The sequence below is a fragment of the Erythranthe guttata genome, chromosome 3 (genome assembly GCF_056151865.1).
Source record: "Erythranthe guttata isolate IM_541 chromosome 3, IM_541, whole genome shotgun sequence".
Classification (NCBI taxonomy): Eukaryota; Viridiplantae; Streptophyta; class Magnoliopsida; order Lamiales; family Phrymaceae; genus Erythranthe; species Erythranthe guttata.
Window position 1 is genome coordinate 10543491 of NC_142535.1, and position 26415 is coordinate 10569905.

A 26415-nucleotide genomic window follows, 5' to 3' on the forward strand; every position below is an offset into this window, starting at 1 on the left:
GAAGAATGACATTATAGTTTAACTTACTCACTGTGGTCTCAACGTTAGTCATGACTGTCATGTTATCACACTTTTTGTTGGGATGAATTTCAGATTCCATCTTGGTGTGGATATTATTTCTGATCCATTTCGTTGGTTCTCCATCTTAGACTTGCCAATACTTGAGCAAGTCCTTCAGATTCCCAATGTCCTTCAAGGATCTTGGCCGCCCTCAATCTCTCTCTTCCTTCACAAGTTTCCTCCATAATATACCCGTTGCAATTTGCAGATCTGTAATTCTCTCCGACCGCCACCCACCATAGCCACCATAATTGAGTGAGCGAGAGAGAAATAGATAGAGCCAGAGGGAGAGAAAGAGGCGAGAGGGAGAGGGAGAGAGAGCGGCGAGAGACGAGAGAGAAAACAAAAAAAAAAATCTGATTAGTTGAATAAACGTGGGATATTATATTTAGGGTATAAGGGTAAACTAGGGATAAAATAAAAATTAGGGATGTAGATCATATATTATTTCAAAATAGGGATTTAATTAAAAGATTGAATTTAAGGTTGTCATTTAGTTCAAATTATGTTTCATTTAAGGGACTCTTAGCATATTACCCCTACATAAATTATAGTCATGTTTTACTTATTGTTACTTTCTCCTATTAATAGGAAATTAGAGGGATTAGTGGGGTCTCATTATCCAAAAAAATTAAAATTAGCTCTTAACTCCATAAATAAAAAATAAAAAAAATAATTTAAACTCTTCTTTTAATTTAAACTCTTCTTTTAATTTAAACTCTTTTTTTTATTTAAAAAATAATTTACACTCTTCTTTTACAAATTATCTCGTTCCCAATTTTTTTTTTTTTTTTAATGTTTTTTCCGTCAAGGGTCAGACCGTTCCGGAGCCGTTTCGGCCGTTCCGACGCCGTTCCGGTGCTGTTTCCCGGCTACGTCTCGGCCGTCACGGTGGTCCGCCGCGTCAAGGGGAGAGAACGGTTTTGTTAGGGATTCCGGAACGGCGGGCACCGTTCCCGTTCCGGAACGGCCGTTCCAGCCGTTTCGGCAAACCTGCGTTTATGAGAAAAAATAAGAAAAAACAAAGAAGAAAGAAGAAAGAAACGAGAAAGGGTAGAAAGAAACGAGAAACGGAGAAGAAAGAAACGAGAAACATAAAAGAAAGAAGAAAAAAAATGAGACTAGGGTTTTAAAAGAGTATATTGGACAATTAAGGCGAGTTTTGGAATTATGTAAATAGTATTTGGGTGGAATATTAGGTAAAGAGGTTTTTTTCTAGGGATTATTTTGTAGACCCCCCTTATTTCCAAATTATATAGAACTAACTAGCTATCAGGTGGATTGCACTCTAGGGGAAACTCCCCTCATTTCGAAAATATTTTGACATACCCCCCTTGGCCACCCTGAAGTCCCTATAATACTCTTTTAAAATCAGTTTTAAACCCTAGCCACTTCAATCGTCTCTCTCTTCCTCTCCCAGATTCAAAATCCCGCCTCCACAAACCTCCCATCGGCGAAATTGCTTCCCGGAGTCATAACTTTCTCTCCGGTGGTCGGAATTCGATGGTTTAACTACCGTTGGATTCCTCTCGTCGAGCTCTTTCTGATGGTGGTGATTTCATTCAGTTGTAGCGCTGGATCTGTTTCTGCAATTATTTTTCATTCGACAACGGTGGTCTTACAGGAGGTGTATTTTGTGTTCCACCAGTCGAAATTTGCTGGGCTACCCACCGTTGGATTGCTCTCGTCGCGATCTATATTTTGATGGTAAGTTCGTTTATTTTTATGTTTTCAAATTTATTTCTATAATTTTTTGCATTTGTGGGCGAGCGGAACCGTGGGTGGTTATTAGTGGCGGCTAGGGTTTTGGTAGGAGGCGAGGGGGGTGAGGAGTCACTCTTTGTTTGATTTAAATCTGTAGCATTTCCCAGCAATAACTTTTCTCTCTACCTCTCGATCTCTTAGTGTTTGTTGATTTTTGAGTGTTTTGATGTTTCTTCAAATTTTGTTGATTTGCTAAAGTAATTTTTTTTTTTTTTGATTTTGCAATTGCAACTTAATGAAAGCCATTGATCCTCTCCTTGAAAGTGTCAAAAATTTGGTTGAAGTTACATCTGCTTCAAGTTACAGTGTTCAACACACTGTATACATTACTATACATTAATATATATATATATAGTAACATGTAGTTACATATGCATATATTTGTGTATTTTCGATTTGTATTTTATTGGTTTTGAGGTGATTTATAATAAAAATATTGAAATTTGTAAATTTTTGTTGGGGTTTATGAATTTCTTTTGTATAAGCCAGTATTCGTGTGTGTATGCTATTGATCGACTAAAAATATGGGGTAAAATAACGAACATAACTACGAATTACTATAGGTACTACAGTTACATGTAGTTATTTTCAGTACAGTAAACATAATGTTTTGAAAATTAAAAAAAAAAAAAAAAAAAAAAAAAGGAAAAAAAAACAATTAATTTTTTTTTTAAATAAAAAAAAATTTAAAAATAATAAATATATATAAATTTAACAAACAGTTTTATTATTATTTAAAAAAATTATAAATAAATCAGCGAAAAGAATAAATGCAGGACTAGAAATGTTGAATGCATTTTGGTTGAAAATTGCATATAAGGATAGTATAGTACTTTCGCTTCTCCAGGGGTATGTCAAATGGTGATTTGGGCTTGGGTTTATCCATAGTTTATTTGGTGGCTAGGGGTATGCAAAATAACCCTTTTTTTAATTATTTTCTGGAGGGAGTTTTCCTTAACTACATTTCCCTTTTCTTGCTAATTTTCCCTATAAAATAAGCATATATTCAATATACTGTTACTTTTGGTATAGTACCATAGTACATGATACTTCGTTGTTATCTTATGTTAATTCTAAAATTTGTCCGGTCATTTTTTCATATCAATGAATTTCATAATATATAAATGTAAATATTATTTGAATTGTTTTACATGTTTATTGAGTTATATATATATATATATATATATATATATATATATATATATATATATATATATATATATATATATATATATATATATATATATATATATATATATTTATTTGAGGTTTTTGTGCACAAGTCTCTCACCAACCATTTTTATTATTCTAGCTTTATGGGTTATATATCTTTCGCCAATAAGCTCATCCCTTTAAAATGTATTATAAATAATGGAAAAATTAATGTATACGACAAAATTACCTCCAACCATTTACATCCAATTCTTAATTGTAACCTCAATTTAATCAATTTTGACCACAAATATTCAATTTTGACATTTTTTTAAAACATTATTTTCTGAAATTATATTTTTGCCGCCGGTTTTCGGCATTGACTGTTCGATTTTTTTTTCCGGTCTGTCTTTTCTGTCGCCGGTTTCCGGCATTGACTTTTTTTATGATTTTTTTTGTAAACGTTGACCGTAATTGTACTGTATTAACAGTAATTATACTGTCACTAACAGTACATTAACGTAATTATACCGTCATTGACAGTACATTAACGTAATTGTACTGTCGTTGAAAGTACATTTATGCAATTGTATTGTCGTTGTCAGTACAATTAGAATCAACTATATTATTATTATTTTTTTGGGTTTTTTTTTTTTAATTTTGTTTGATTTGTTGACAAGTCAACGTAATTATATTAATGTCGTTGACAGTAAAATAACTGTAAACACAATAATATTACTGTCAACCACATCAATATTATTATAATTTTGGGTTTTTTGTTTTGTTTGAGTTGTTGACGGAGCAACGTAATAATATTATTGTCTACAATTGTAATATTACTGTAAACACAATAATATTATTGTGGGTGATGGTAATATTATTGTTGTTACAGTAATATTACTATCAACCACATCAATATTAATTATTTTGGTTTTTTGTTATGTTTACCTTTGTTGAACGGTCAACATATTAATATTACTCTATTTACAAAATAATAATGACTTTTGTTGTGTTAATATTATTGTGCTATAGATTAATATAGCAATATTACTATGTTAAACTATAGTATAGTTAATATTAATATGTTTAACAATAATATAGTTAATATTATTGTCAACCACAAAAATATTGTTATTCAAACTGGGGGCAAAAAGATGTTAAAGAAAGAAACAAATTCAAAATAATAAAAATAAAAATAAAAACAAATGAAAACGTCAATTCCGGAAATCGGCGGCGGAAAAATCAGGAAGAAAAAATCTTTATAAAAAAAAAAAAAAAAAAGTCAACGCTAGAGACCGTCGGTGACGGACGAAATTGTCCATAAAATTGTGTTTTGGGTCATAAATGAATAATTTGTGGATTCAGGGTCAAATTGAGGTTAGATTAAATTAAATGATGAAATTGGAGCATATTAAAATGTGAGGGGCTACTTTAGTCTGTTACAACCCTCTGGACCATGTGTGGACTTTTTTATAAAAAACATTTTGGACCCCTTTATAAATAAGTACCATTGATGGCCTTATATATATATATATAATATATATATAAATATATATATATATATATATATATATATATATATATATATATATATATATATATATATATATATATATATATATATATATATATATATATATATATATATATATTTCATCTTCAACAGGATTATATGTATCTTTGATGCAATTAAGACAGGGTTTACCAAGAGCACAATTATTACATTCATCACTCTTAGTAGAAATATCATCGGAAAAATCCGATTCTTTAGAGGAACCAGATTTATTAGAATCTGTATCATCCTTAGAATTCATGACAATTTTATAAAGGGTTTCTTTTAAATCGTCCTCAATATCAAGATTTTTAATCTTATCTTTAGCATAACATTGATTAGCATAATGACCTGTTCTACCACATTTTCTGCAAACAATTTTGCTAAGAAAATTACTATCATTTTTATAGGACTTCTTTCTATGATAGCGATTTCTTCCCTTGTCGTTATCTTGCTTATCTTTAGAATGGTTAATCTGTTTATTATCATAATGTCTTCTTCTTTTCCTATAATTAGGTTTATGATTAAATTATCTTTTATTCTTATGAGAATCTTTTTTGCCAGGATTGTCTAGGCCAAACTGGTCACAAAAATGACCTAACGGTTTTCTTTCTAACAGATTATCCTTACGGATCTGATTTCTTAATTTGATTTCATTACAAAGGCTTAATCCTTCTTGAATACAAATACTAACGATTTGGCCAAAAGTAAAAGCCTCATATGCAATATGATCTGAGTCTTTTCTAAGGACTTTTTTGATCCTTTCAGCAAATAAGATATGGATCTTCTTAATATATCAATAGTATCCTGTTGGATCTTTTAGAAACACAGATAGGATATTACTGGGGACATCCATAGTCCATAAGTTAACCTGAAAAAAGCTTAACGCCTAAAAACGCTTGCGCCTGGGATCGACAAAACGGCAAACTAGGCAAGCCACATGGTTAACTTATGAATATCACTGGAAACCTCATACCTTCTGGTCAAACCAAACTCTACCTTTGATATCTTAAGTAAAATAAATCTTAAATTTCACAAATGTACATGATAGTAAAGTAACATTGAGTCAAGCCATGATTTAATACAGGAAACTTAGCCGGCCATTGAGGCGGCGATCATTGAAATATTAATAAAAGACTGAAGATGAAAGCAAGAGTACCTTAAAGAACAGCAAGAACTTCAAACCAACTTATTTTCCACACGATAATTATACAAGATAGGAATTTAAAAAGAGAGAGAGAGAGTCCAGAAAGTCCTTCCCTAAAGAGTTGGAAACTCTAACTATAAATAGAAAAGAGAAAGAGCCGGACATCAGCCCCGGATTTCAAAAAGATAAAAAAGTGTGAATAGTAAAAAGTGTGAATAGTGTTTTTACTATTTATGAACAGTGCTTGGTCTGATGGCGTAAGCAATGACGAAATTTAATTTGTCGGATACCGTAGATGCATCTTGCTGAAATGCTCTAAGATAAAATCTTCTTTAAATCGCCATTAAAGAAGCTTGTTTCTTCAGAAGTCTTAGAGTCTTCTTAAAATCTTATAAGGACTGGATAACAAGATTGTTTCTCTGCCTGTGATCTCGTTAGATTTTTCATCGAACCTAACATGAAAAGGAACTTCCCAGATGTTCCAATCTGGTGATGAACTGAAACGTACGAGATAAATCTCCCAGTCTTCCATTAATTTTTTCCTTCCTTTACTTTCTCTTTAAGAGAGGATTTGAGCAAATCAAAACTTTCTTGTAAAGAAAGATCTTGATAATCTTCGTTAGGATCCTGAGCATCTTGGAGGTCAGTAACAGAACTCATAGAAGCATCTGATTTTGAATCAGAAAAGTCAATATCATTGAATAGGTCCTTCTTAATGTGGTCCATATAAAGATCCATAATTTTTTCTTTAAAGAAAATGTCAAAATACTGCTTGGAGAACTCAGAGAACGAAGGAAGACTATATGAAGTCTTCTTAGCAGAGATCTTCTTATGATCTTCCATTTTGGATTTAATCATACGAATATTTTCTTGTAAAGGTGACTCATTGGAGCCAGGAGTAATAACATTTAGATTATTCCAAAACCTAGTAGTATGAATTCTCCATAAACACGGCGTACCATTGGTCGTGAACCCGAATTGTGGTTTCCATTTCCAAACCCATGGAATTCCGGAATCAACAAAAAACATACAAATAGTTTTACTACCTGTATTGTGAGTTTTAAAAGAAGAAAACTAATAGAGTATTCTTCTAAGAGAGATTTAATCTCTTCTGGCAAAATGTCTGCCATTGCACCAAAAATTTTCCACCAAGAGAAAAGCCAATTTGGAATTTGATTCCTACTGATATTATCGCAAATTTTTATAAGCCATGTGTGAGAATGCTTAGGATTCTGATATAAAAGAGTTTTATAAAAACTATGTAGGTAATCCCAATAATTGTACTGGTAGACTGACCTAGTAACCTCATTAGTAATGCTTTTCTCAGCAAAAAATGAGAAGTACCCCATTCTTGAATGGAGATGATCTTCTTGATAATAAACTTGGAGTAGTTATTAACCTTACTCTTAGGAGGATAGTGTTGAATATCAACACTTCCCAGGCTGGTGAAGATATTCTCATAGAATCCTCTCGTTTTGTAAGTCTCGACCTTCCAACAATTTGCCGGGAGATACTTATCCATAAGAATCCATGGGGACTCTTTGAACGTCTCATCGTCATCTTCCATGACTAAAATTAACTCTTTCTTAGGGGAGTCAAAGAATTTGTATTCTTTCTGAGCAACTGAAGAGTATGATTCTTCCTCTTCTGACTTTGAGGAATTGCCCTCCATTGGTATATTCTTTCCTCTTTGTCTGAGGAATTCCTGGAACTCCTTTTGGACCTCGTCTCCTTTTGAAGAAAAACTAATACCGGAAATATTCTGGTTGTAAAGGGATTTCTTCCCTTGCTGAATAATAGGGAAACCTCTGCCTCCCCTTCCTCTTTGAGAGGAAAAAGGGTTTCTTCCAGAATAGCTCATTTCTGTCATGAAGAAATATATTCACGAGTTAAAAAGTCTGGAAGATGATTATCTTTCCCTTGTTTATAAAAAATGTTAAAATCAAAGTAAGCAAGATGAGATTGCCATCGGGCAAACATTTGTTTAGAGACATTATGTTCAAAATCTTTAAAGAGCATAAAAGTAGCTGCTTTACAATCAGTTTTAATGGTTAACTTTTGATTGTATAAATCATCCTGAAATTTAAGGACGCATTTAACAATAGCAAGAATTTCTTTAGTTGTAGTAGAATAATTTTTTTGAGCATTATTCCATTTACCGGAATAAAATCGAATGATGTATTCAATCTTATTATCAGGGTTGATTTGTTTTAAAATACCCCCATACCCCAAATCTGAGGCATCAGTTTCAACGTATTTTTCCCACAAAGGGTTAGCAAGCATAAGACACGGGATGTTTTTAACTTTCTCCTTAATATTAATAACATCCTTAGTGTGATTATCATTCCAAGGAGAAGGATTCTTCTTAAGCCTATCATATAATATAGCGGAATCGTTAGCAAGATTTTTAATATAAGAAGAAACATAATTAAGACTTCCTAAAAATCTTTGTAACTGAGTTTTATCTGTAATAATATCAGGAAATTTATTTCCAAACTCAATACTTCTTTGAATGGGAATGATGTTTCCTTTTTCAATAGTATGACCTAAGAATTTTATCTTAGTCTGAAAAAGAACCATTTTAGGTTTTGAAATAACTAAACCATTTTTTATGATTAGGTTTTTAAACATATCAAGATGTTTAAAATGCATCTCAATGTCTTTAGAGAAAACCAGAATATCATCAATATAAACAATGATAAAATCGCTATACAGATAGAAGATATCATTCATAGTTTGTTGAAACTCAGAAGGAGCATTCTTAAGGCCAAAAGGCATGACATTCCATTCGTAATGACCGAAAAGGACATTGAAGGCAGTTTTATACCTGTCAGTCTGATCAATTTGTATTTGCCAGAATCCTGATTTTAAATCAAATTTTGAAAATATAAGTGCATTGACTAGTCTGTCAAGAAGATCCTTTTTATTAGGGATAGGGTGTCTAATCCATTTAAGAATTTTATTAAGAGGTTTGTAGTTAATAACCAATCTGGGAACTCCTCGTTCTTGCTCCGAATGTTTATTAACATAGAAGGCAGTAAAAGACCAAGGGGACTTGGAAGGGGAAATAAGTTTCTTCTGTAATAAGGACGATATTTCCTTTTTACATAACTCTAAATATTCTGAGTTCATCTGGCAAGGCCTAGACTTAGTAGGAATTTGACTATCTTTAAATCCTTCTTAATAGGGAAGAGAAACAATATGTTTATTTCTATCCCAAAAAGCATTAAGGAATTCATTGCAAATGTCAATAGAGAATTTATTATATAAAAGCTTAATTTTATCTTGAAGTTTTGAATTTTTCAATCTATCTTCAATAATTAATGAGTTAAATTCTTCTTTGAGAAAATTGACCTGACAATTTTGAAAATTAATTTGATCTTGTATAGAGTTAAGAACCTTATGAATAGGTTTAGTGATAAACTTAAAAGAAATAGGCTTACCATTATAAGTCCCTGTAATTCCTCTTTCGTCAATAAATGTAAGAGGATAAATCTTATAAAGAAATGGAAGGCCAATAATCATTTGACTAGTAATATCTTCAGCAATAAGAAAGTCATTAGCAATACAACAACCTTCGATACAAACATAAGCATTCTTAAGCTTATAGTTAATTTTTAATGATCCGCCTCCTGCGTGAGAAAGAGAATGTGTAGTTTTTTCAAAAAACTTGGTGGGAATTTTTCCCATTTGAATAACACTTAGGTCAGCTCCACTATCAATCATAGCAATGAAGTCTTCCTTGTAAGAATTATTAATAAGGAGAGAAATCTTTGTATACCATTTTTGAGAAATAATAATATTAATGGTAGATAAATGATTTTTATCTAAATTGCCAAACTCATCGGGGTTAATAAACTGAGACTGAGCTGTAAAAGTTTCCTTCTCTTTGCCTTTCTCAACAATAGAAAGACGCGACGAAAATTCAGAATTATTCTTTTGAAGAATCTTAATATCATTTTTAAGATTATAAACAAATTTACTTAAGATATCAAAGGTAGATTTTGGTTTGACCAGAAGGTATGAGGTTTCCAGTGATATTCATAAGTTAACCATGTGGGCTTGCCTAGTTTGCCGTTTTGCCGATCCCAGACGCAGGCGTTTTTAGGCGTTAAGCTTTTTTCAGGTTAACTTATGGACTATGGATGTCCCCAGTAATATCCTATATGTGTTTCTAAAAGATCGAACAGGATACTATTGATATATTAAGAAGATCTAGATCTTTCACAAATGTACATGATAGTAAAGTAACGTTAGAGTCAAGCCATGATTTAATACAGGAAACTTAGCCGGCCATTGAGGCGGCGATCATTGAAATATTAATAAAAGACTGAAGATGAAAACAAGAGTACCTTAAAGAACAGCAAGAACTTCAAACCAACTTATTTTCCACACGATAATTATACAAGATAGGAATTTAAAAAGAGAGAGAGAGAGAGTCCAGAAAGTCCTCTCCTAAAGAGTTGGAAACTCTAACTATAAATAGAAAAGAGAAAGAGCCGGACATCAGCCCCGGATTTCAAAAAGATAAAAAAGTGTGAATAGTAAAAAGTGTGAATAGTGTTTTTACTATTTATGAACAGTGCTTGGTCTGCTGGCGTAAGCAATGACGAAATTTAATTTGTCGGATACTGTAGATGCATCTTGCTGAAATGCTCTAATATAAAATATTCTTTAAATCGCCATTAAAGAAGCTTGTTTCTTCAGAAGTCTTAGAGTCTTCTTAAAATCTTTTAAGGACTGGATAACAAGATTGTTTCTCTGCCTGTGATCTCGTTAGATTTTTCATCGAATCTAACATGAAAAGGAACTTCCCAGATGTTCCAATCTGGTGATGAACTGAAACGTACGAGATAAATCTCCCAGTCTTCCATTAATTTTTTCCTTCATTTACTTTCTCTTTAAGAGAGGATTTGAGCAAATTAAAACTTTCTTGTAAAGAAAGATCTTGATAATCTTCATTAGGATCCTGAGCATCTTGGAGGTCAGTAACAGAACTCATAGAAGCATCTGATTTTGAATCAGAAAAGTCAATATCATTGATTAGGTCCTTCTTAATGTGGTCCATATAAAGATCCACAATTTTTTCTTTAGAGAAAATGTCAAAATACTGCTTGGAGAACTCAGAGAACGAAGGAAGACTATATGAAGTCTTTTTAGCAGAGATCTTCTTATGATCTTCCATTTTGGATTTAATCCTACGAATATTTCTTGTAAAGGTGACTCATTGGAGCCAGGAGTAATAACATTTAGATTATTCCAAAACCTAGTAGTATGAATTCTCCATAAACACGGCGTACCATTGGTCGTGAACCCGAATTGTGGTTTCAATTTCCAAACCCATGGAATTCCGGAATCAACAAAAAACATACAAATAGTTTTACTACCTGTATTGTGAGTTTTAAAAGAAGAAAACCTAATAGAGTATTCTTCTAAGAGAGACATTTTGCCAGAAGAGATTAAATCTCTCTTAGAAGAATACTCTATTAGTTTTTCTTCTTTTAAAACTCACAATACAGGTAGTAAAACTATTTGTATGTTTTTTGTTGATTCCGGAATTCCATGGGTTTGGAAATGGAAACCACAATTCGGGTTCACGACCAATGGTACGCCGTGTTTATGGAGAATTCATACTACTAGGTTTTGGAATAATCTAAATGTTATTACTCCTGGCTCCAATGAGTCACCTTTACAAGAAATATTCGTAGGATTAAATCCAAAATGGAAGATCATAAGAAGATCTCTGTTAAGAAGACTTCATATAGTCTTCCTTCGTTCTCTGAGTTCTCCAAGCAGTATTTTGACATTTTCTCTAAAGAAAAAATTATGGATCTTTATATGGACCACATTAAGAAGGACATATTCAATGATATTGACTTTTCTGATTCAAAATCAGATGCTTCTATGAGTTCTGTTACTGACCTCCAAGATGCTCAGGATCCTAACGAAGATTATCAAGATCTTTCTTTACAAGAAAGTTTTGATTTGCTCAAATCCTCTCTTAAAGAGAAAGTAAAGGAATGAAAAAATTAATGGAAGACTGGGAGATTTATCTCGTACGTTTCAGTTCATAACCAGATTGGAACATCTGGGAAGTTCTTTTTCATGTTAAGTTCGATGAAAAATCTAACGATATCACAGGCAGAGAAACAATCTCGTCTTTCTATTGTTGAGAAAGGCAAAGAGGCAAAGAGAAGGAAACTTTTACAGCTCAGTCTCAGTTTATTAACCCCGATGAGTTTGGTAATTTAGATAAAAATCATTTATCTACCATTAATATTATTATTTCTCAAAAATGGTATACAAAGATTTCTCTCCTTATTAATAATTCTTACAGGGAAGACTTCATTGCTATGATTGATAGTGGAGCTGACCTAAGTGTTATTCAAATGGGAAAAATTCCCACCAAGTTTTTTGAAAAACCTACACATTCTCTTTCTCACGCAGGAGGCGGATCATTAAAAATTAACTATAAGTTAAGAATGCTTATATATATATATATATATATATATATATATATATATATATATATATATATATATATATATATATATTAATATGAGAAAACATAATATAAGACTTAATACGTAGGGGTGGAAATCGGAATATTTCCGATTTCGAAAGGATTTTTTCCGATTTTCGAAATTTCGATTTCCGAATTTTCCGAAAATAATCGGATCGGAATCGGAATATATATATATAATGTAACACGCCACCTTTCCAAAACCCTAAAACCCGAAACTAATATTCCTAACTCGAGAATCCTTAGGTGATATTATTACGTGATATTAATTATGTGAATTACGTGAATCTAATTGCGCGACTTACGTGAATAATTACATGTATTATTTAATTATTCGGAATGTGGTGATTACATGATATTTATTTTGTGAAATTCATGAATAGATATATATGTGTGATTTATGTGATTTATGTGATTTAGTATCATTTCCGTGAATTGAAATTCTAGGAATTTCGTGAATTACGTGACTTATGTGAATAATTACATGTCTTAATTATTTGTTAGATTATCTGTATATGTATGTTCGAAATTTGGTGACTTATGTGATTTATATTTTTAAGATATAGTACTAAAGTATATATATATATATATGTCCGAAAATGCGTATATGTATATATGTATATATATATGAGAAGTCCAAGTTGTGCTTTATTTTAAATAAATAAAATTAAGAAATTTTGCATGCCTTTCAACTTGGCATTTAGCCATGATTAGCACTAATGCTATACTCCACCTTACTTAGTTAAATGAAGAGACACCCTTCATCTTTTTTCTTCTAAGACCTAGTCATTTACTTGTCTCCTCCTCCTCTCTCCACCAAAGCCACCCCCTCCACCATCGGCCACTTCTTCTTCCACCTCAAACTCCAAATTTGCAAGAAATTCAAAAATAAAAATGAAGGTCCCCTATTTAACCCTTGCTTTAGACAAGACCAAAAAGACCATCAAGACTTCTTGCTTACTCACGGAAGATAATAACACAACCCTCTTAGAAGCTCACACCATTTCATTCACAATCAGAGTGGCTTGGTTAGATTTCGGTGCTTGAAAGCATTCCCTCCTTCGGTTGTTTTCTTTTCTTCGGTTTTAAGGTAAGAAATTCTGATTTCTTGCTGCAATTAGGAGGTATCAATAGTATAAAAAGATTTTTCAAAATTTGTGTAGACACGTAAATTTAATATAATTTATATTATATTAAATTGAATCCCAAGATTATAATTTATCTTGCAAAATAAGTCATGGAGATAATTATCAATTAATTATTGACCAATAGGATTGTTTCTTCTCTTCAAAGTTATAAGAGATAAATATCAATTTAAAGAGAGCCAATCAAATCGCGCCACGTCATCAAGAAGACTTCATGTAGGACTCTTATTCTACCACTATAAATAGGGATCCTCCCTACACAATTCAAGACACAACTCAAGAAGAATAAAAATCGTAGGAGAAAATTCTCTCTACAACATTCAAGTCATCTTCATCAAATTCAAGGCGTTCTTCATCAAATCGAGGGAGTTCTTCAACAAATGAAGATCGAAGGAAGATTGAAGGCCCAAATCCATCAAGATCTTCATCAAATTGAGGGCGTTCTTCAACAAATCAAGATCGAAGGAAGATTGAAGAGCCAAATCCATCAAGAACTCCAAGATCTTCAAGTCAAAACCCGTCAAAGTTCTGCGTTCAATCCGAGATTCAAGTCGCAAGACCCTCAGAAGACGTTATTCAAGTTCAAAATCAAATCCGGAGAAGATCAAGTCAACGACCCGACTCCGAAATTCAAAGTCAACATATATTGTTCTTGAGAGAAGAATCAGAGGATTAAATTAGAGTTTGTAACATGCAATATTTATTTTTAATTCAATAAAATTATCTTTGTGCAAGTTTTTCTTGTTTGTCTAAATCGCAGATAAGAATTTTGTTGTTACAAATTTTGGCACGCCCGGTGGGACATCTCTACCTCTCATCTCTTCTCTCTCTCGAAGATCCTCGAAGTGTTGCAGTGACTGCTCTACGTTCACAATGAAGATTGCTACTTCGGATTCATCAAGTGTGGGCTTAGGTACAAGGAGTATGGCTAAGAAGCTGCAAGCATCCTCCGAGACTAACTCGACGCCTCAAACCATTCAGAAAGGCTTACCACCTCTTGTCAACACAAGCGCAGGCGTGGAAGGTTCAAAACGAGAGATTTCACAGCCCACGCCTCGTTCAACATCAAGCTACTCAGAGGTGGCATCCGTCATGACAACAAACGCTACAACCATGGAGGAGAAAATTGCAAGTTTGATGACAAAGGCCATTGAGGGACTCGCAAAGCATGTTCAACAACGAGATTCTCAAATTGTCGAGTTGATCAACAAGATGGACAAAGCCGATGCTAGTCAAGCTGTGGAGAATCAGATAGAGGTTCAAGACGAAGTCGAGACATCCACAAAGCAACAACCAGTTGAAAACGAGAAGGCTCCAGCTCAAGAACTTCAAGTTTCTCCAGAAGGGATGATTCATGTAGATCAAGTGATGACGTTGATCAGTGGAACAATCAAAGACAAGTTGGAAGGAAGCTCAAAGTCTCCATCAACCTATGTCAAGCCATACACGCAGAGGATTGATGATCTAAGGATGCCAATGGGCTATATACCTCCAAAGTTTCAACAATTTGACGGCAAAGGCAACCCCAAGCAACATGTGGAACACTTCGTCGAGACTTGCAATGATGTCGGGACGTACGGAGATCACCTCGTCAAGCAATTCGTCCGATCGCTCAAAGACAACGCGTTTGCTTGGTACATTGATTTGGGGGCAAACTCCATTGATAGTTGGAAGCACTTGGAGGAAGAATTTCTCAACCGCTTTTACAGCACTCGAAGAACAGTCAGCATGATTGAGCTCACCAATTCCCGCCAATGGAAGAAGGAACCTCTCATCCACTACATCAACCGTTGGAGAAATTTGAGTCTTAATTGCAACGATCGACTGCCCGAGACATCAGCTATTGATCTGTGCATCCAAGGAATGCAATGGGCACTCCGATATATCCTTCAAGGAATTCAACCTAAATTTTTTGAAGAGTTGGCCACTCGAGCACATGATATGGAATTGAACATAACTGCAAATGAAGTCGAAGAACCTTCATTCCAAAAGTCGTATCAGCTCAAAGAGGAACATGTTGACGAAGAACAAGAAGATCATGAAGATGGGGGCAAGTCTTTTGAAGAAACAACATCCTATGCAATGTGACAAGTCAAATCAAATGAAGCACTCCTTGACACGAGTTTAAAAGGTCTACATGTCCAGATCAAATGAAATACTCCTTGACACGAGTTTAAAAGGTCTACATGTCCAAATAAAACGAAGCACTCCTTGACATAAGTTTAAAAAGTCTACATGTCCAAATTAAATGAAACACTCCTTGACACGAGTTTAAAATGTCTACATGTCCGAATCAAATGACATACTCATTGACACGAGTTTAAAAAGTCTACATGTCCAAATAAAACACTCCTTGACACGAGTTTAAAAGGTCTACGAGTTCAAATCAAGTCAAGGCTCCTCGATATGAGCATAAACTATCTATACATCCAAATCAAATCAAGGCTCCCCGATACAAGCATAAACTATCTATATATCCATATCAAGTCAAGGCTCTTTGATACGAGCATAAACTATCTACATATCCAAATCAAGTCAATGCTCCTCGATACGAACATAAACTTCTATATGTCCAAATCCAAATCAATGCTCCTTGATACGAGCATAAACTATCCTCATATTCAAATCAAGTCAAGACTCATTGATACGAGCATAAACTATCTATATATCCAAATCAAGTCAAGGCTCCTCGATACGAGCATAAACTATCTATATATCGAAATCAAGTCAAGGCTCCTTGATACGAGCGTAAACTATCTACAAATTCAAGTCAAATGCTCCTTCAGCACGAGCTTAAACTGCAAATGTTTCTCCTTGTCCACATGAGTGTAAATTGTGCATGACATCCCTCAAAAGGATATATTTTGAATTACGTTATGACTTGATCCCTCTATAGGGTACGTAGGCAACTTAGAATCTCTCTAAGTCCAGTCATGATTTTAAAAGATGTATGTGCTTTGTTAGATCAAGCTGCAATTGAAGTTAAACAATTATCGAGACTCATTCACTCCAAGACGCATTGTCCGTGAACAAGTCTCGAGGGGGCATTTGTAGACTCGTAAATTTAATATAATTTATATTATATTAAATTGAACCCCAAGATTATAATTTATCTTGCAAAATAAGTCATGGAGATAATTATCAATTAATTATTGACCAATAGGATTGTTTCTTCTCTTCCAAGTTATAAGAGACAAATATCAATTTAAAGAGAGCTAATCAAATCGCGCCACGTCATCAAGAAGACTTCATGCAGGACTCTTATTCTACCACTATAAATAGGGACCCTCCCTACACAATTCAAGACACAACTCAAGAAGAATAAAAATCGTAGGAGAAAATTCTCTCTACAACATTCAAGTCATCTTCATCAAATTCAAGGCGTTCTTCATCAAATCGAGGGCGTTCTTCAACAAATGAAGATCGAAGGAAGATTGAAGGCCCAAATCCATCAAGATATTCATCAAATTGAGGGCATTCTTCAACAAATCAAGATCGAAGGAAGATTGAAGGGCCAAATCCATCAAAAACTCCAAGATCTTCAAGTCGAAACCCGTCAAAGTTCAACAAATCAAGATCGAAGGAAGATTGAAGGGCCAAATCCATCAAGAACTCCAAGATCTTCAAGTCAAAACCCGTCAAAGTTCTGCGTTCGATCCGAGATTCAAGTCGCAAGACCCTCGGAAGACGTTATTCAAGTTCAAAATCAAATCCGGAGAAGATCAAGTCAACGACCCGACTCCGAAATTCAAAGTCAACATATATTGTTCTTGAGAGAAGAATCAGAGGATTAAATTAGAGTTTGTAACCCGCAATATTTATTTTTAATTCAATAAAATTATCTTTGTGCAAGTTTTTCTTGTTTGTCTAAATCGCAGATAAGAATTTTGTTGTTACAATTTCTTAAAAGAATTGGAGTGATTTCGAAAAATTAGGGCTTTTTGGGGAAAAATGAAAAAGATGTGTTGAGTGTTGATTTCTTGTTCTTGCATGCATCATCTATATTGGTAGTGGGTAGATACAAGTTTTTGTTAGACAAAAGCATTAAAAATTTCGCAACTTCTGCCTCAAGTAATTTTCAACTTTGTTTTCTGCATTAATAAAGTAAAAGCTCAGATTGTTAGGTGTTTTTCATGAAAAAATGGATATTGAACTTTTAGTGTGGTTGCATGTGTAAATCTTGAAACTTTGGGGTCAAATCTGTAATTTCCGAAAAATCTGCCATTTTTAAAGCTTGGAATCTGTTTTCCAGCAAATTTTAAAGGCGGCGGATATATGCAAACCCATTTTTTTATTAGTTCAAATCCATATAAAGGTGTTTATTAGTTCAAGCCCGTATATTAATCTAATTTTATCACATCAAGACCAAACGAGGACGAATATATCCTTATCCACAAATAATACTCAAATACAAACAAACCTTGTTTTTAATTTTTTCAAGACCAAAAATTCAAAAAATTTTAATAATAATCAAAAACAAAACGGAAAAAAAAAAAAAAAAAAAAGAAACTCACGACTGTCGTCGCCAGACCGCCGGGACGCCGACCAGCGAGACTTCCACCGCTGGCGACGACCAGTGACCCAACCACCGCACCACCACCACCGCACCATCACCACCAGCGCACCACCACCAACAAGTAAGTTCTTTTTACTAAACTTTTGTTTGTAAATTCGAAAACATTAATCGAGCATCGATTCTTGATATATATGCGTGGATGAACATTAATCTATGCTTATTTCTTGTTGGGTTGCAATGTTTTAGCAAATTTTCAAAAAACAAATTGAGATTGAAATTGATTTTTTTTTGTGTTTTCGTTGGTTTCTCAAATCGGTTTATCCAGACCGATTTTTACACGAAAATCGGCGTCATAATGCCGATTTTTTTCACCAAAATCGGCGTTGTAATGTCGATTATTGAGTACAAAATCGGTTTTCGAATACCGATTTTTGCTTTTGAATTTCATTAAGGGTATATTAGTATTTTTATGTTAGAGGTCTTGAACTAATAAAAAAATGGGCTTGCATATATCCGCCGCCAATTTTAAATGGGGAAAAGTTTTCTATACAAAAGGTTTCAAAGTAATTAAGGTTATATTAGAGTTTTGGATTTTTAAAAGAAAAAAGGGTTTTTCTAGTTTTAATTCCAAGAAAATTCGAGACTTTATGAAAATCTAAAATAATTTCAGAAACTAAAACTTGGATTAGTTAGGAGCTCTAGGATTTAATTTAGGAATTTTTGGAATTGGTTTACTATTATTTCGAAATTAGAACATTATGCATGTCATTTATTATGTTTTGTGCTTTAATTTCCATGTCTTTGAATTAATAATTATGAGTGATGGAATTTGGGATTTTGTACCTTAATTGCTGCATGGATGTGTTTAATTACTGCTGAAATTTGTTGAAATGAAATTATTGCCTAGAAGTGGTAATAAGTTCATTAAATGAAAGATAAATATGGCTTTGCTTTTCAAGCATGATTTGGTTATTAAATGTGATGTTTTAAATGTGTTGGCTGCATGAGTGTGTGCCGAACATGTGTGTGTATGTGTGCTGAATATATGTGTGTGCCATGTGAATTTGGGGAGTTTTGCCCAAATTTTAAATATGTGGTAAATTGTGATATTTGTATGATTTTGTGGCACTTGATTGATATTTGTGATGTTATGTGTGGATCATATAATTGTCATAAGCATAATTTTGAAAAAGATGCATTTCACGGTTTTTAAATTTGAAAGATTAATGGAATACCGGGTAATAAACAACTCGGATATAGAGGGCCGGTATCCAACTAGGATGAAATGTTGTGGTTTGATTCCACTTAGTGAAAACGGGCGCGTAGCAGGTTTATTATTCAAGTACAGAAATTAATCTTTCACGGATCCGATAAAACAAAAATTGTGTTTTTCACGATTTTCATAAAAAGGGCATTTTAGTCATATTGCATAAATACGTGTTTATGTGTGAATGACGTGTGTTCGTGAATTATGTGATTTACCGTTTGTCTTGTGAAGTTCGGAATGTGGGTAAGGATGGATATATAATATTATATAATATATATAACGTATTTTCAAAGTTCGATATTTAATCGGATTTCTTACTGAGCTTTATAGCTCATATAGATACCTTTTAATTGCAGGTAGTAGTGCTAGTAACCCTCCACCGGAATAGATCGAGTAGCGGATCGAGGTCTTGCCCGGGTTTTTTTTTATAAGTTGTACGAGGGCCTATGAACGATGCTAAATATTTTGGGTTTTCTTTTGGTGATGTAATATTAAACCTCCGTAGTTTCCTTTTCGTATCTTTTGAACTCAAATCCGTATGGATCGTACTTAACTCTTATTATAAAATAGTCCGTTTAGTAATTTTGTTATTTCACGCCTCAACTAGTAATTTTCGAATTATTCACCAAAATACCCTTTCCAACTCTGATTTCTTTTCGAACCAAAATCGATAGTTGATAGTGTAGCACTTGAACGAAAAACTTACTCTCGAAACTTGTTTCCAAATGAAACCTTTATTCAGCTAAAGTAACTTAAGAAAGTTTTTCGAAAAATGCAAAGTTTTAATAATGGCATTTTGGTCCCATTTCAAAGTTTTAAAAATTTCAAAGAGATCTTTTGCTTCCGCTATATGAATCATTTTCCGATAAACCGGTCCGATTAATCACCCGGATTAGAAGGGGGGTGCTACATATAATATTCGGAATTTACGAATTCCGATCCAAAAATAGTTCCGAAATTTCCGATAGTTATTCCGATTTTTTTCCAAAATTTATATATCTTTTAGAATTATTTTTACATATATATCACTTATTTTTCATATAAAACTTAATTCATTACTTTGGGCTGGACTGAAAAGTTATTTATTTTGTAAATAATTAATTTCGGTCCAAAATATTTAGCTCATTACAAGTCATACAAACCCACCTTTCAAGCAAATGTCCTAATTCTTCTCCTTCCCACATCGCCCTTTTTTTTTCTTGTCTAACCTTCTTTTTTCTCCTCCAAACTGGTTCAATTCTTCAACCATATATGTTGTTTTTTAGTTCCTAGATAATACTTCCAATTACCCCTTTTATCAATACAGTAGTTCTATCAGTCGATCGATCTCAACAATTTATACAAATTGTTTTTTAGTAATTTCACTGGTGAATCTCTCCTTCTAGCTATCTCTTCGGGAAAAGATTTTTGTTGCTTATGTACTGCGTTTTCATTTTTAGTTCTTGATTGTGCAATGGGAAGAGGTTATTCATTAATTGTTGTTGGATCTTGGATATTTTTTGGTGTCTTTCAAGTTTTTTTTTTCTTGTTCTTCCCCTTTTTTTTCAGCGGATTTCCGAGAATTCCGACTGTTTCGGAATCGGACCTCATTTTTTTATTCCGAAAAAATCAGATTGGAATCGGAAGTCAGAATTCAGTTCCAAGAAAAAATCGGAAATTTTCCAAAAGCCCGGTTTCCGATCCGATCCGTCCTATTTTCACTCCGATTAATGCACATAAAGTTTTAACTTTTAAATGTTATATAGGAATATATGAATAGAAAGGAAATAAATAGAAAAGGAATAACAAAATTATACTGAATGTAATACAATACAATAATCATACCAACAATTTGCGGTATCGAATGAAATGATAACGCCTCTTTTGGTTCTCTTCTTTTTTTTTTTGGATAATATTCAGTTTGTAAATATTCGAAGCTATGGCTTCTTTGGCAATATTGAAAATGAACTTGGGATGAACATGTGGAAGAATATGACATTATTTAAAGCTATGGCTTGTTTGGCTCGATCCACAAATATACGCACTCTTATAAGGATATATGAGATGCTACATCTGGTGCCGCACATCGAGCCTAAATCTATATAAAGAATTAGGCACAACTTACAAATGATGCAAATTTATTCATTTCTTTCACAACAAAAAGGAAATGAGAAATTCTTTAATATGCTGCTTTAGGGTTTAAGAAAAAGGACTAGAGGAAGTACTTTAAATAACTCATTAATTTTCAAATACAATTTAGATTTTGAATTAAAAAAAAAAAAGTTTCAAAAAAATAAATAAATAAGAACTATATAAAAGTATTCAACAAAGCAATGAATAAACTCAACTCCTAGATATATAGAGACAGCTGATTCTTCCTCCAAACAAGTGAATATCATTATTTGAGAACACATTTATCACTACTTCCTACCTACTGCCTGCCCTCATCAGTAAACAAACAATTCTTCTAACAAAAGAATTTACCTAATAAAAAAAATAAAAAAAAATAAGAAGAAAAAAATATTACAAGACAAGAAAAAGATTAGCATTCTCTACTGTCATATATCTCCGGTCCCGAGCGATATATCTTTCGTCGAAATACCAGGACTTCCAAAAACAGCCTTCTACTCATTTACATGTTTACAACCACTCAAGGAGAAAACTCTTTCATTTATTTATTTATTTTTATTTACTCAACTTGCTCTCCAATCAAATCGAGCCCCACGAGCAAAAACGAGACCCCTTGAAAGAGCAAGAAGTAAAAATGTATCCCTTGAGCCGACAAAAGACTCCTCGCGGAAGCAGTCAAAAGAAGGCAAGCAAGCGCCAACTCCTTCGTGTATATCCGATTATGCTTCCTTTTCCGGAAAGCCCGTCTCTCCTTCTCTTTGATTTCCTCCAAATTGGGTTCCGAACTTCCCCTTTGCTTTGTCGGCTCTTTCTCGACCAAATTTATGAGATCGCCCTCGGATGACCGCCCCGATTTTTTAGTGACGACCCATTCGTAGGCACTTCCCAATTGGAATAGCCCGGACACCATTGCGTTGAATTTAGTGACGGACATTGTGTTTTCAAAGAGAAGATAAGGGACGATGAATGGGAATGACTTTGGCGCGGGGAGAATGTTGAGAAACGACATTGTCGCCGGTATGTAACATACGACCCATGCTGGTAGCGTAGCTTCGGGAATGAACATTGTCATTGGGAGGATTATGCAGAAGAGTGTGAACGAGTAAAACGGGAGTATGAGCTTTCTTAGCAAGAAAAAGAGAAATATCATGTTTCCTTTCTTCCAAATGCTTATCTGCGTAGGAACCGAATTCGTGATAGGTTATTTAAAATTGTTATTTAAATATGTGCAAAAACTTAAGACAATAAAATAAAAAGTTCCAAGTATTTAAAAATGTAGCATATACAGTTAAACCTCTATAAATTAATGCAGTCGGGACTAGCAAAATTCTATTAATTTAGCGAAATATTAAATTATCGAACTAATAATTTAGTAAGTTTTTAATGAGTCGGGATCAGAAAAAACTATTATTTAAGCGAGGTTATTAATTTATCGAGGTTCTATTGTATCATTATTTGTATGTTCATTGTTGTTAACATTACCATTTATGTACGACAAAATCTGCAGTTCGGGATTTATGCCCTTAGGCCTCGTTAATAACATAAGATAGGATTAACAAAACATCAAATGAGGTCGACAGTACTTAATTAACGGTGCCTAATCTAACAAGCCAAACGAGGCCTTAGTTATAGTTAAAGAAAAAGGGAAAAGGGAAAAGGGATAATACCTTTGATCGAATAATAGCTGGCAAACAGAGTCGGAACAATTGCATTGGCCCCGAGTGCCACCTGTGTTGTTGCTTCCTATAAGCTTCATAAGATTCCGGCAATTCACATTGGCACTGAAAAATTCAAAATAATAACGTATTTATAAAAACGAAATAATTACCGCATAATCAAGAGCATACATATATATATTTTGGAGTGAAATAAATACCTCGACGTCGTTTAGAAAGATGAATTTCCAGCCGTGAAGGTGGGCCCGCACAGCGATATCCATATCCTCAACAGTAGTCCTCTCTAACCAACCGCCCGATTCTTCCAAAGCCTTAATCCTCCACACGCCAGCTGTCCCATTGAAACCGAAGAAGTTGAGGAATATTCCGTTAACCTGCTGCTCCACTTCGAAGTGAAAAGCCAAGTTAATTAACTGCAACCTCGTTAGCAGGTTTTCATCCTTGTTCACAAACGACCATCTCGCCTGAACCAATCCTAGCTCCTCGTTATCCTTCAATATCCAAAAAACGCAATAAATACTAAAATCCAAGAAAACGAACACTAAACATATTGATACGGTTCTCGTTAAGAATTGAACCTTGAAGTGAGGAACGGTTCTCATGAGAAAATCAGAGTTGGGCTGAAAATCAGCGTCGAAAATAGTGACGAATTCGTAATCTTTAACATATCCGCAATTCATTGCGGATTTAAGATTCCCTGCTTTGTACCCATCCCTAATAACTCTATGCCTGTATATAATGTTGGCACCGTTATTTTGCCATTTACGAACTTCATCTTTAATCAAAGACTGAGTTAACGGATCGTCCGAATCGTCCAATACTTGAATCAGAAGTTTCCCACTAGGCCAATCCAAATTACACACCGCCGCAATAGATTGTTGATAAACCTATCACACAATTCAGAAAACAAACTTATTTATTTTTATTTTTTATTTGAAATAAAAAAGAGGGAAATTCCAGTGTTACTTACCTCTTTCTCATTGCACATGGGGATCTGAACTAAGACCATCGGAAAATAGGGGCCGGATTCAAGATCGATAAGGGCGTGTTTGGGTACGGGTTTGATTTTCCTGAGCTTGACCCACAAGCAACCCAAACAGAGAATTAAGCGATCCAAGCTCTGTATAATGAAGAGAACAATGCATACATTGGCCAAGAACTGAAGCGGCGGGGCGAGATATTCGACCCGGATCAAGACCCATTTCGAGTAGAGCGAGCCAAACACGTCCTTAACCGCAAACGGATTCGTTAGAGTGTAGAGACGTTTGAGCTGGAGATCCGCCGCTCCGAAAAAATGCCACCCTTTGAAATACGCGGCGATTTCGAAACCGAGCATCAGGAGGGAAAGCCAGAGGAAGGCCTTGATGCAGGCGTAGAATCTCGACCTGCCGCCCGGGTTTTCGGTGTCGGTGCGGCCGGAGGCGAGGCGGCGGCGGACGGCGGAGGCGAGGGAGAGGAATGCGGAGGCGATGGACGCCAGGCAGCCGGCGGCCTTGTGGGCTTTCAAGAGGAGAACCCATGTGAGCTGCTTCGCGTTCTTGTTGCGGCCGCCTTTGGGTACGGCGGCGCCGCCGTGGTAGAGGAAGTCCTCGTCGGAGGGGGATTCGAGCTCCACCATGGACCAGTTGTTAGGGTTGTCCATTTTAACAACCACGGGTGTGCCACCCCTGTGTTTTTCCTTCGCCCACCAGTACATTGTTGCAGAAACCCCAGATGGGAGGAAAATCACTCACAAAAAAGTGTGTCTGAAAATTTGGTAATTGGGAAGTGTGTGTGTGAAGAAGACAACATAACATGGGTGGGGAACAAATGTAAGAAGAAAATGGGTGTTTGAATTTGACAGAGAATGCTACAAAATCTTCATTTTAGATGACAGAGAAAAGTAGAGAGAGAAAGAAGAGAGAGAGAGAGAGGGGGGGGGGTGAAGAGCGACGCGTGGGAGGTGTGAAGAACCTATGCGTCTTCAATACATGAAGACATTCGTATACAAATTTCTGCACCAGACCAACAAATTAAAAATAATAATAATTTAATATTATATAAATATGTATATATATACACTATATAATATTCAAAGAGGATAAATTAGATGTAGAACAAATGGGGAGTTCAAAAGGTTGTCTACACTAGTACATTCATTTTACAGCTATTATATACTAATATATTGAAAAGGATTTCTAGAGAGAGAAAGTGAGTGTGTTTGTGTTGTGTGTGTGAGAGAGAGAGAGGAAGAGATTGAATGAAACAGGAAAAAAGAAGGGAAAAACATAAAACAAAAACTAAAAAAAACCGACAGCACGTTCTAATGTTAAGAAACACAATCTTTATCTCATCTCCTAAAACCACCAAACCCCAAAGGTTGTGTGCATGGGAGAGAACAACAAACAAAAATTACACAAATGCCAATGGAAAAAAAATGGAAAAGAGGAAAAGGAAAAATAGATCCAACAAGAAAGATTTTTGAAAATTAGCGACAACAAGTTGTGGGCTTTCTTTCTTCTTCTTTTTTTTTTAAATTTTATTTTTTATATATTTATATGATTATATATACATTGGCAAGAATCAAGAATTCTTCTCAAAAAATGGGAAAAAAATTGAATGGAAATTCAAGAGGAAAAGAATAATTAATAAGGGGAGATGGAAAGTCCGATTCTTGTTTCCTCCAAGAATCAGATTTTACAGTGTGGGGATAGGATTGAATCAAAGCGTTGTTGATTTTCTGCAAATTAATGCAGAGATTTAATTAATTCTAAAATAAATAAATAAATAAATATAGATATGGGATATACATACATATTTCCGTTTTAGAAAACAAATTTTCCTTATTTTGGGTTGTGATTTGTGAAGATCATGGGAAAAGAAATAGTTCAAAGACTATTTCTTTTCCTTCATAAAAAATTATTGTTTAATGGTTTTTATATTTTTATTTATTATTTATTTTATTTTTTATTATTATTAAAGTAAAAAAAAATTATAGAGAGAGAGAGAAATGAATTTTGTAATGAACTAGTCTTCCTAACACAGTATGTGTATTTTGACTAGAATTTAGCTTAATTCACGCTTAGCCAAACACAATATGCAAACCAAAACATGCCACTTTAGCATAAGGCATTGTTTATCCTTTTTTTCTTGTTTTAATTTAATGAAAGGTAAATACTTATTTAACCCAAAAAAAAAACGTGTCCTCTATTTACTATTGGGATGTGACTGAAATTTAGCAAAACTCAAAATACAAAAATTATAGCTTTCTAATCCAACTTCAATTGTCAAGATTGAAGGTTTGGTAAGAAAAATATGCATGAATCAGTAAATACTGCCCACAATTTTGATGTCATGAGTTATCTAAAATTCAAAATGTAATTCATTTGATGCATAACTTTGTCGCCCCATACTATAGATCTAGTTGATTCAAGTTAGTTAGAAAGCTATCTCAACGGACAACAATTTCCGTGTTTTGAATTTTGTCAAAATCATGCTCGAACATGATCAAAATCACGTTAGAAG

General features: G+C 34.0%; 1 protein-coding gene across 1 annotated transcript; it reads right to left on the reverse strand.

The window, feature by feature from the left end:
• Positions 1–21399: 21399 nt before the first annotated feature.
• LOC105961563 (putative xyloglucan glycosyltransferase 12) lies at positions 21400–24964 on the reverse strand. The gene is made up of 5 exons (XM_012985791.2): positions 23882–24964; positions 23490–23798; positions 23112–23402; positions 22903–23016; positions 21400–22409 (listed from the first exon to the last, which is right to left on the reverse strand). The coding sequence occupies exons 1-5, from the start codon at positions 24605–24607 to the stop codon at positions 21795–21797; spliced, it is 2055 nt and encodes a 684-aa protein (XP_012841245.2). The 5' UTR covers positions 24608–24964; the 3' UTR covers positions 21400–21794.
• Between the last annotated feature and the right edge of the window lie 1451 nt (positions 24965–26415).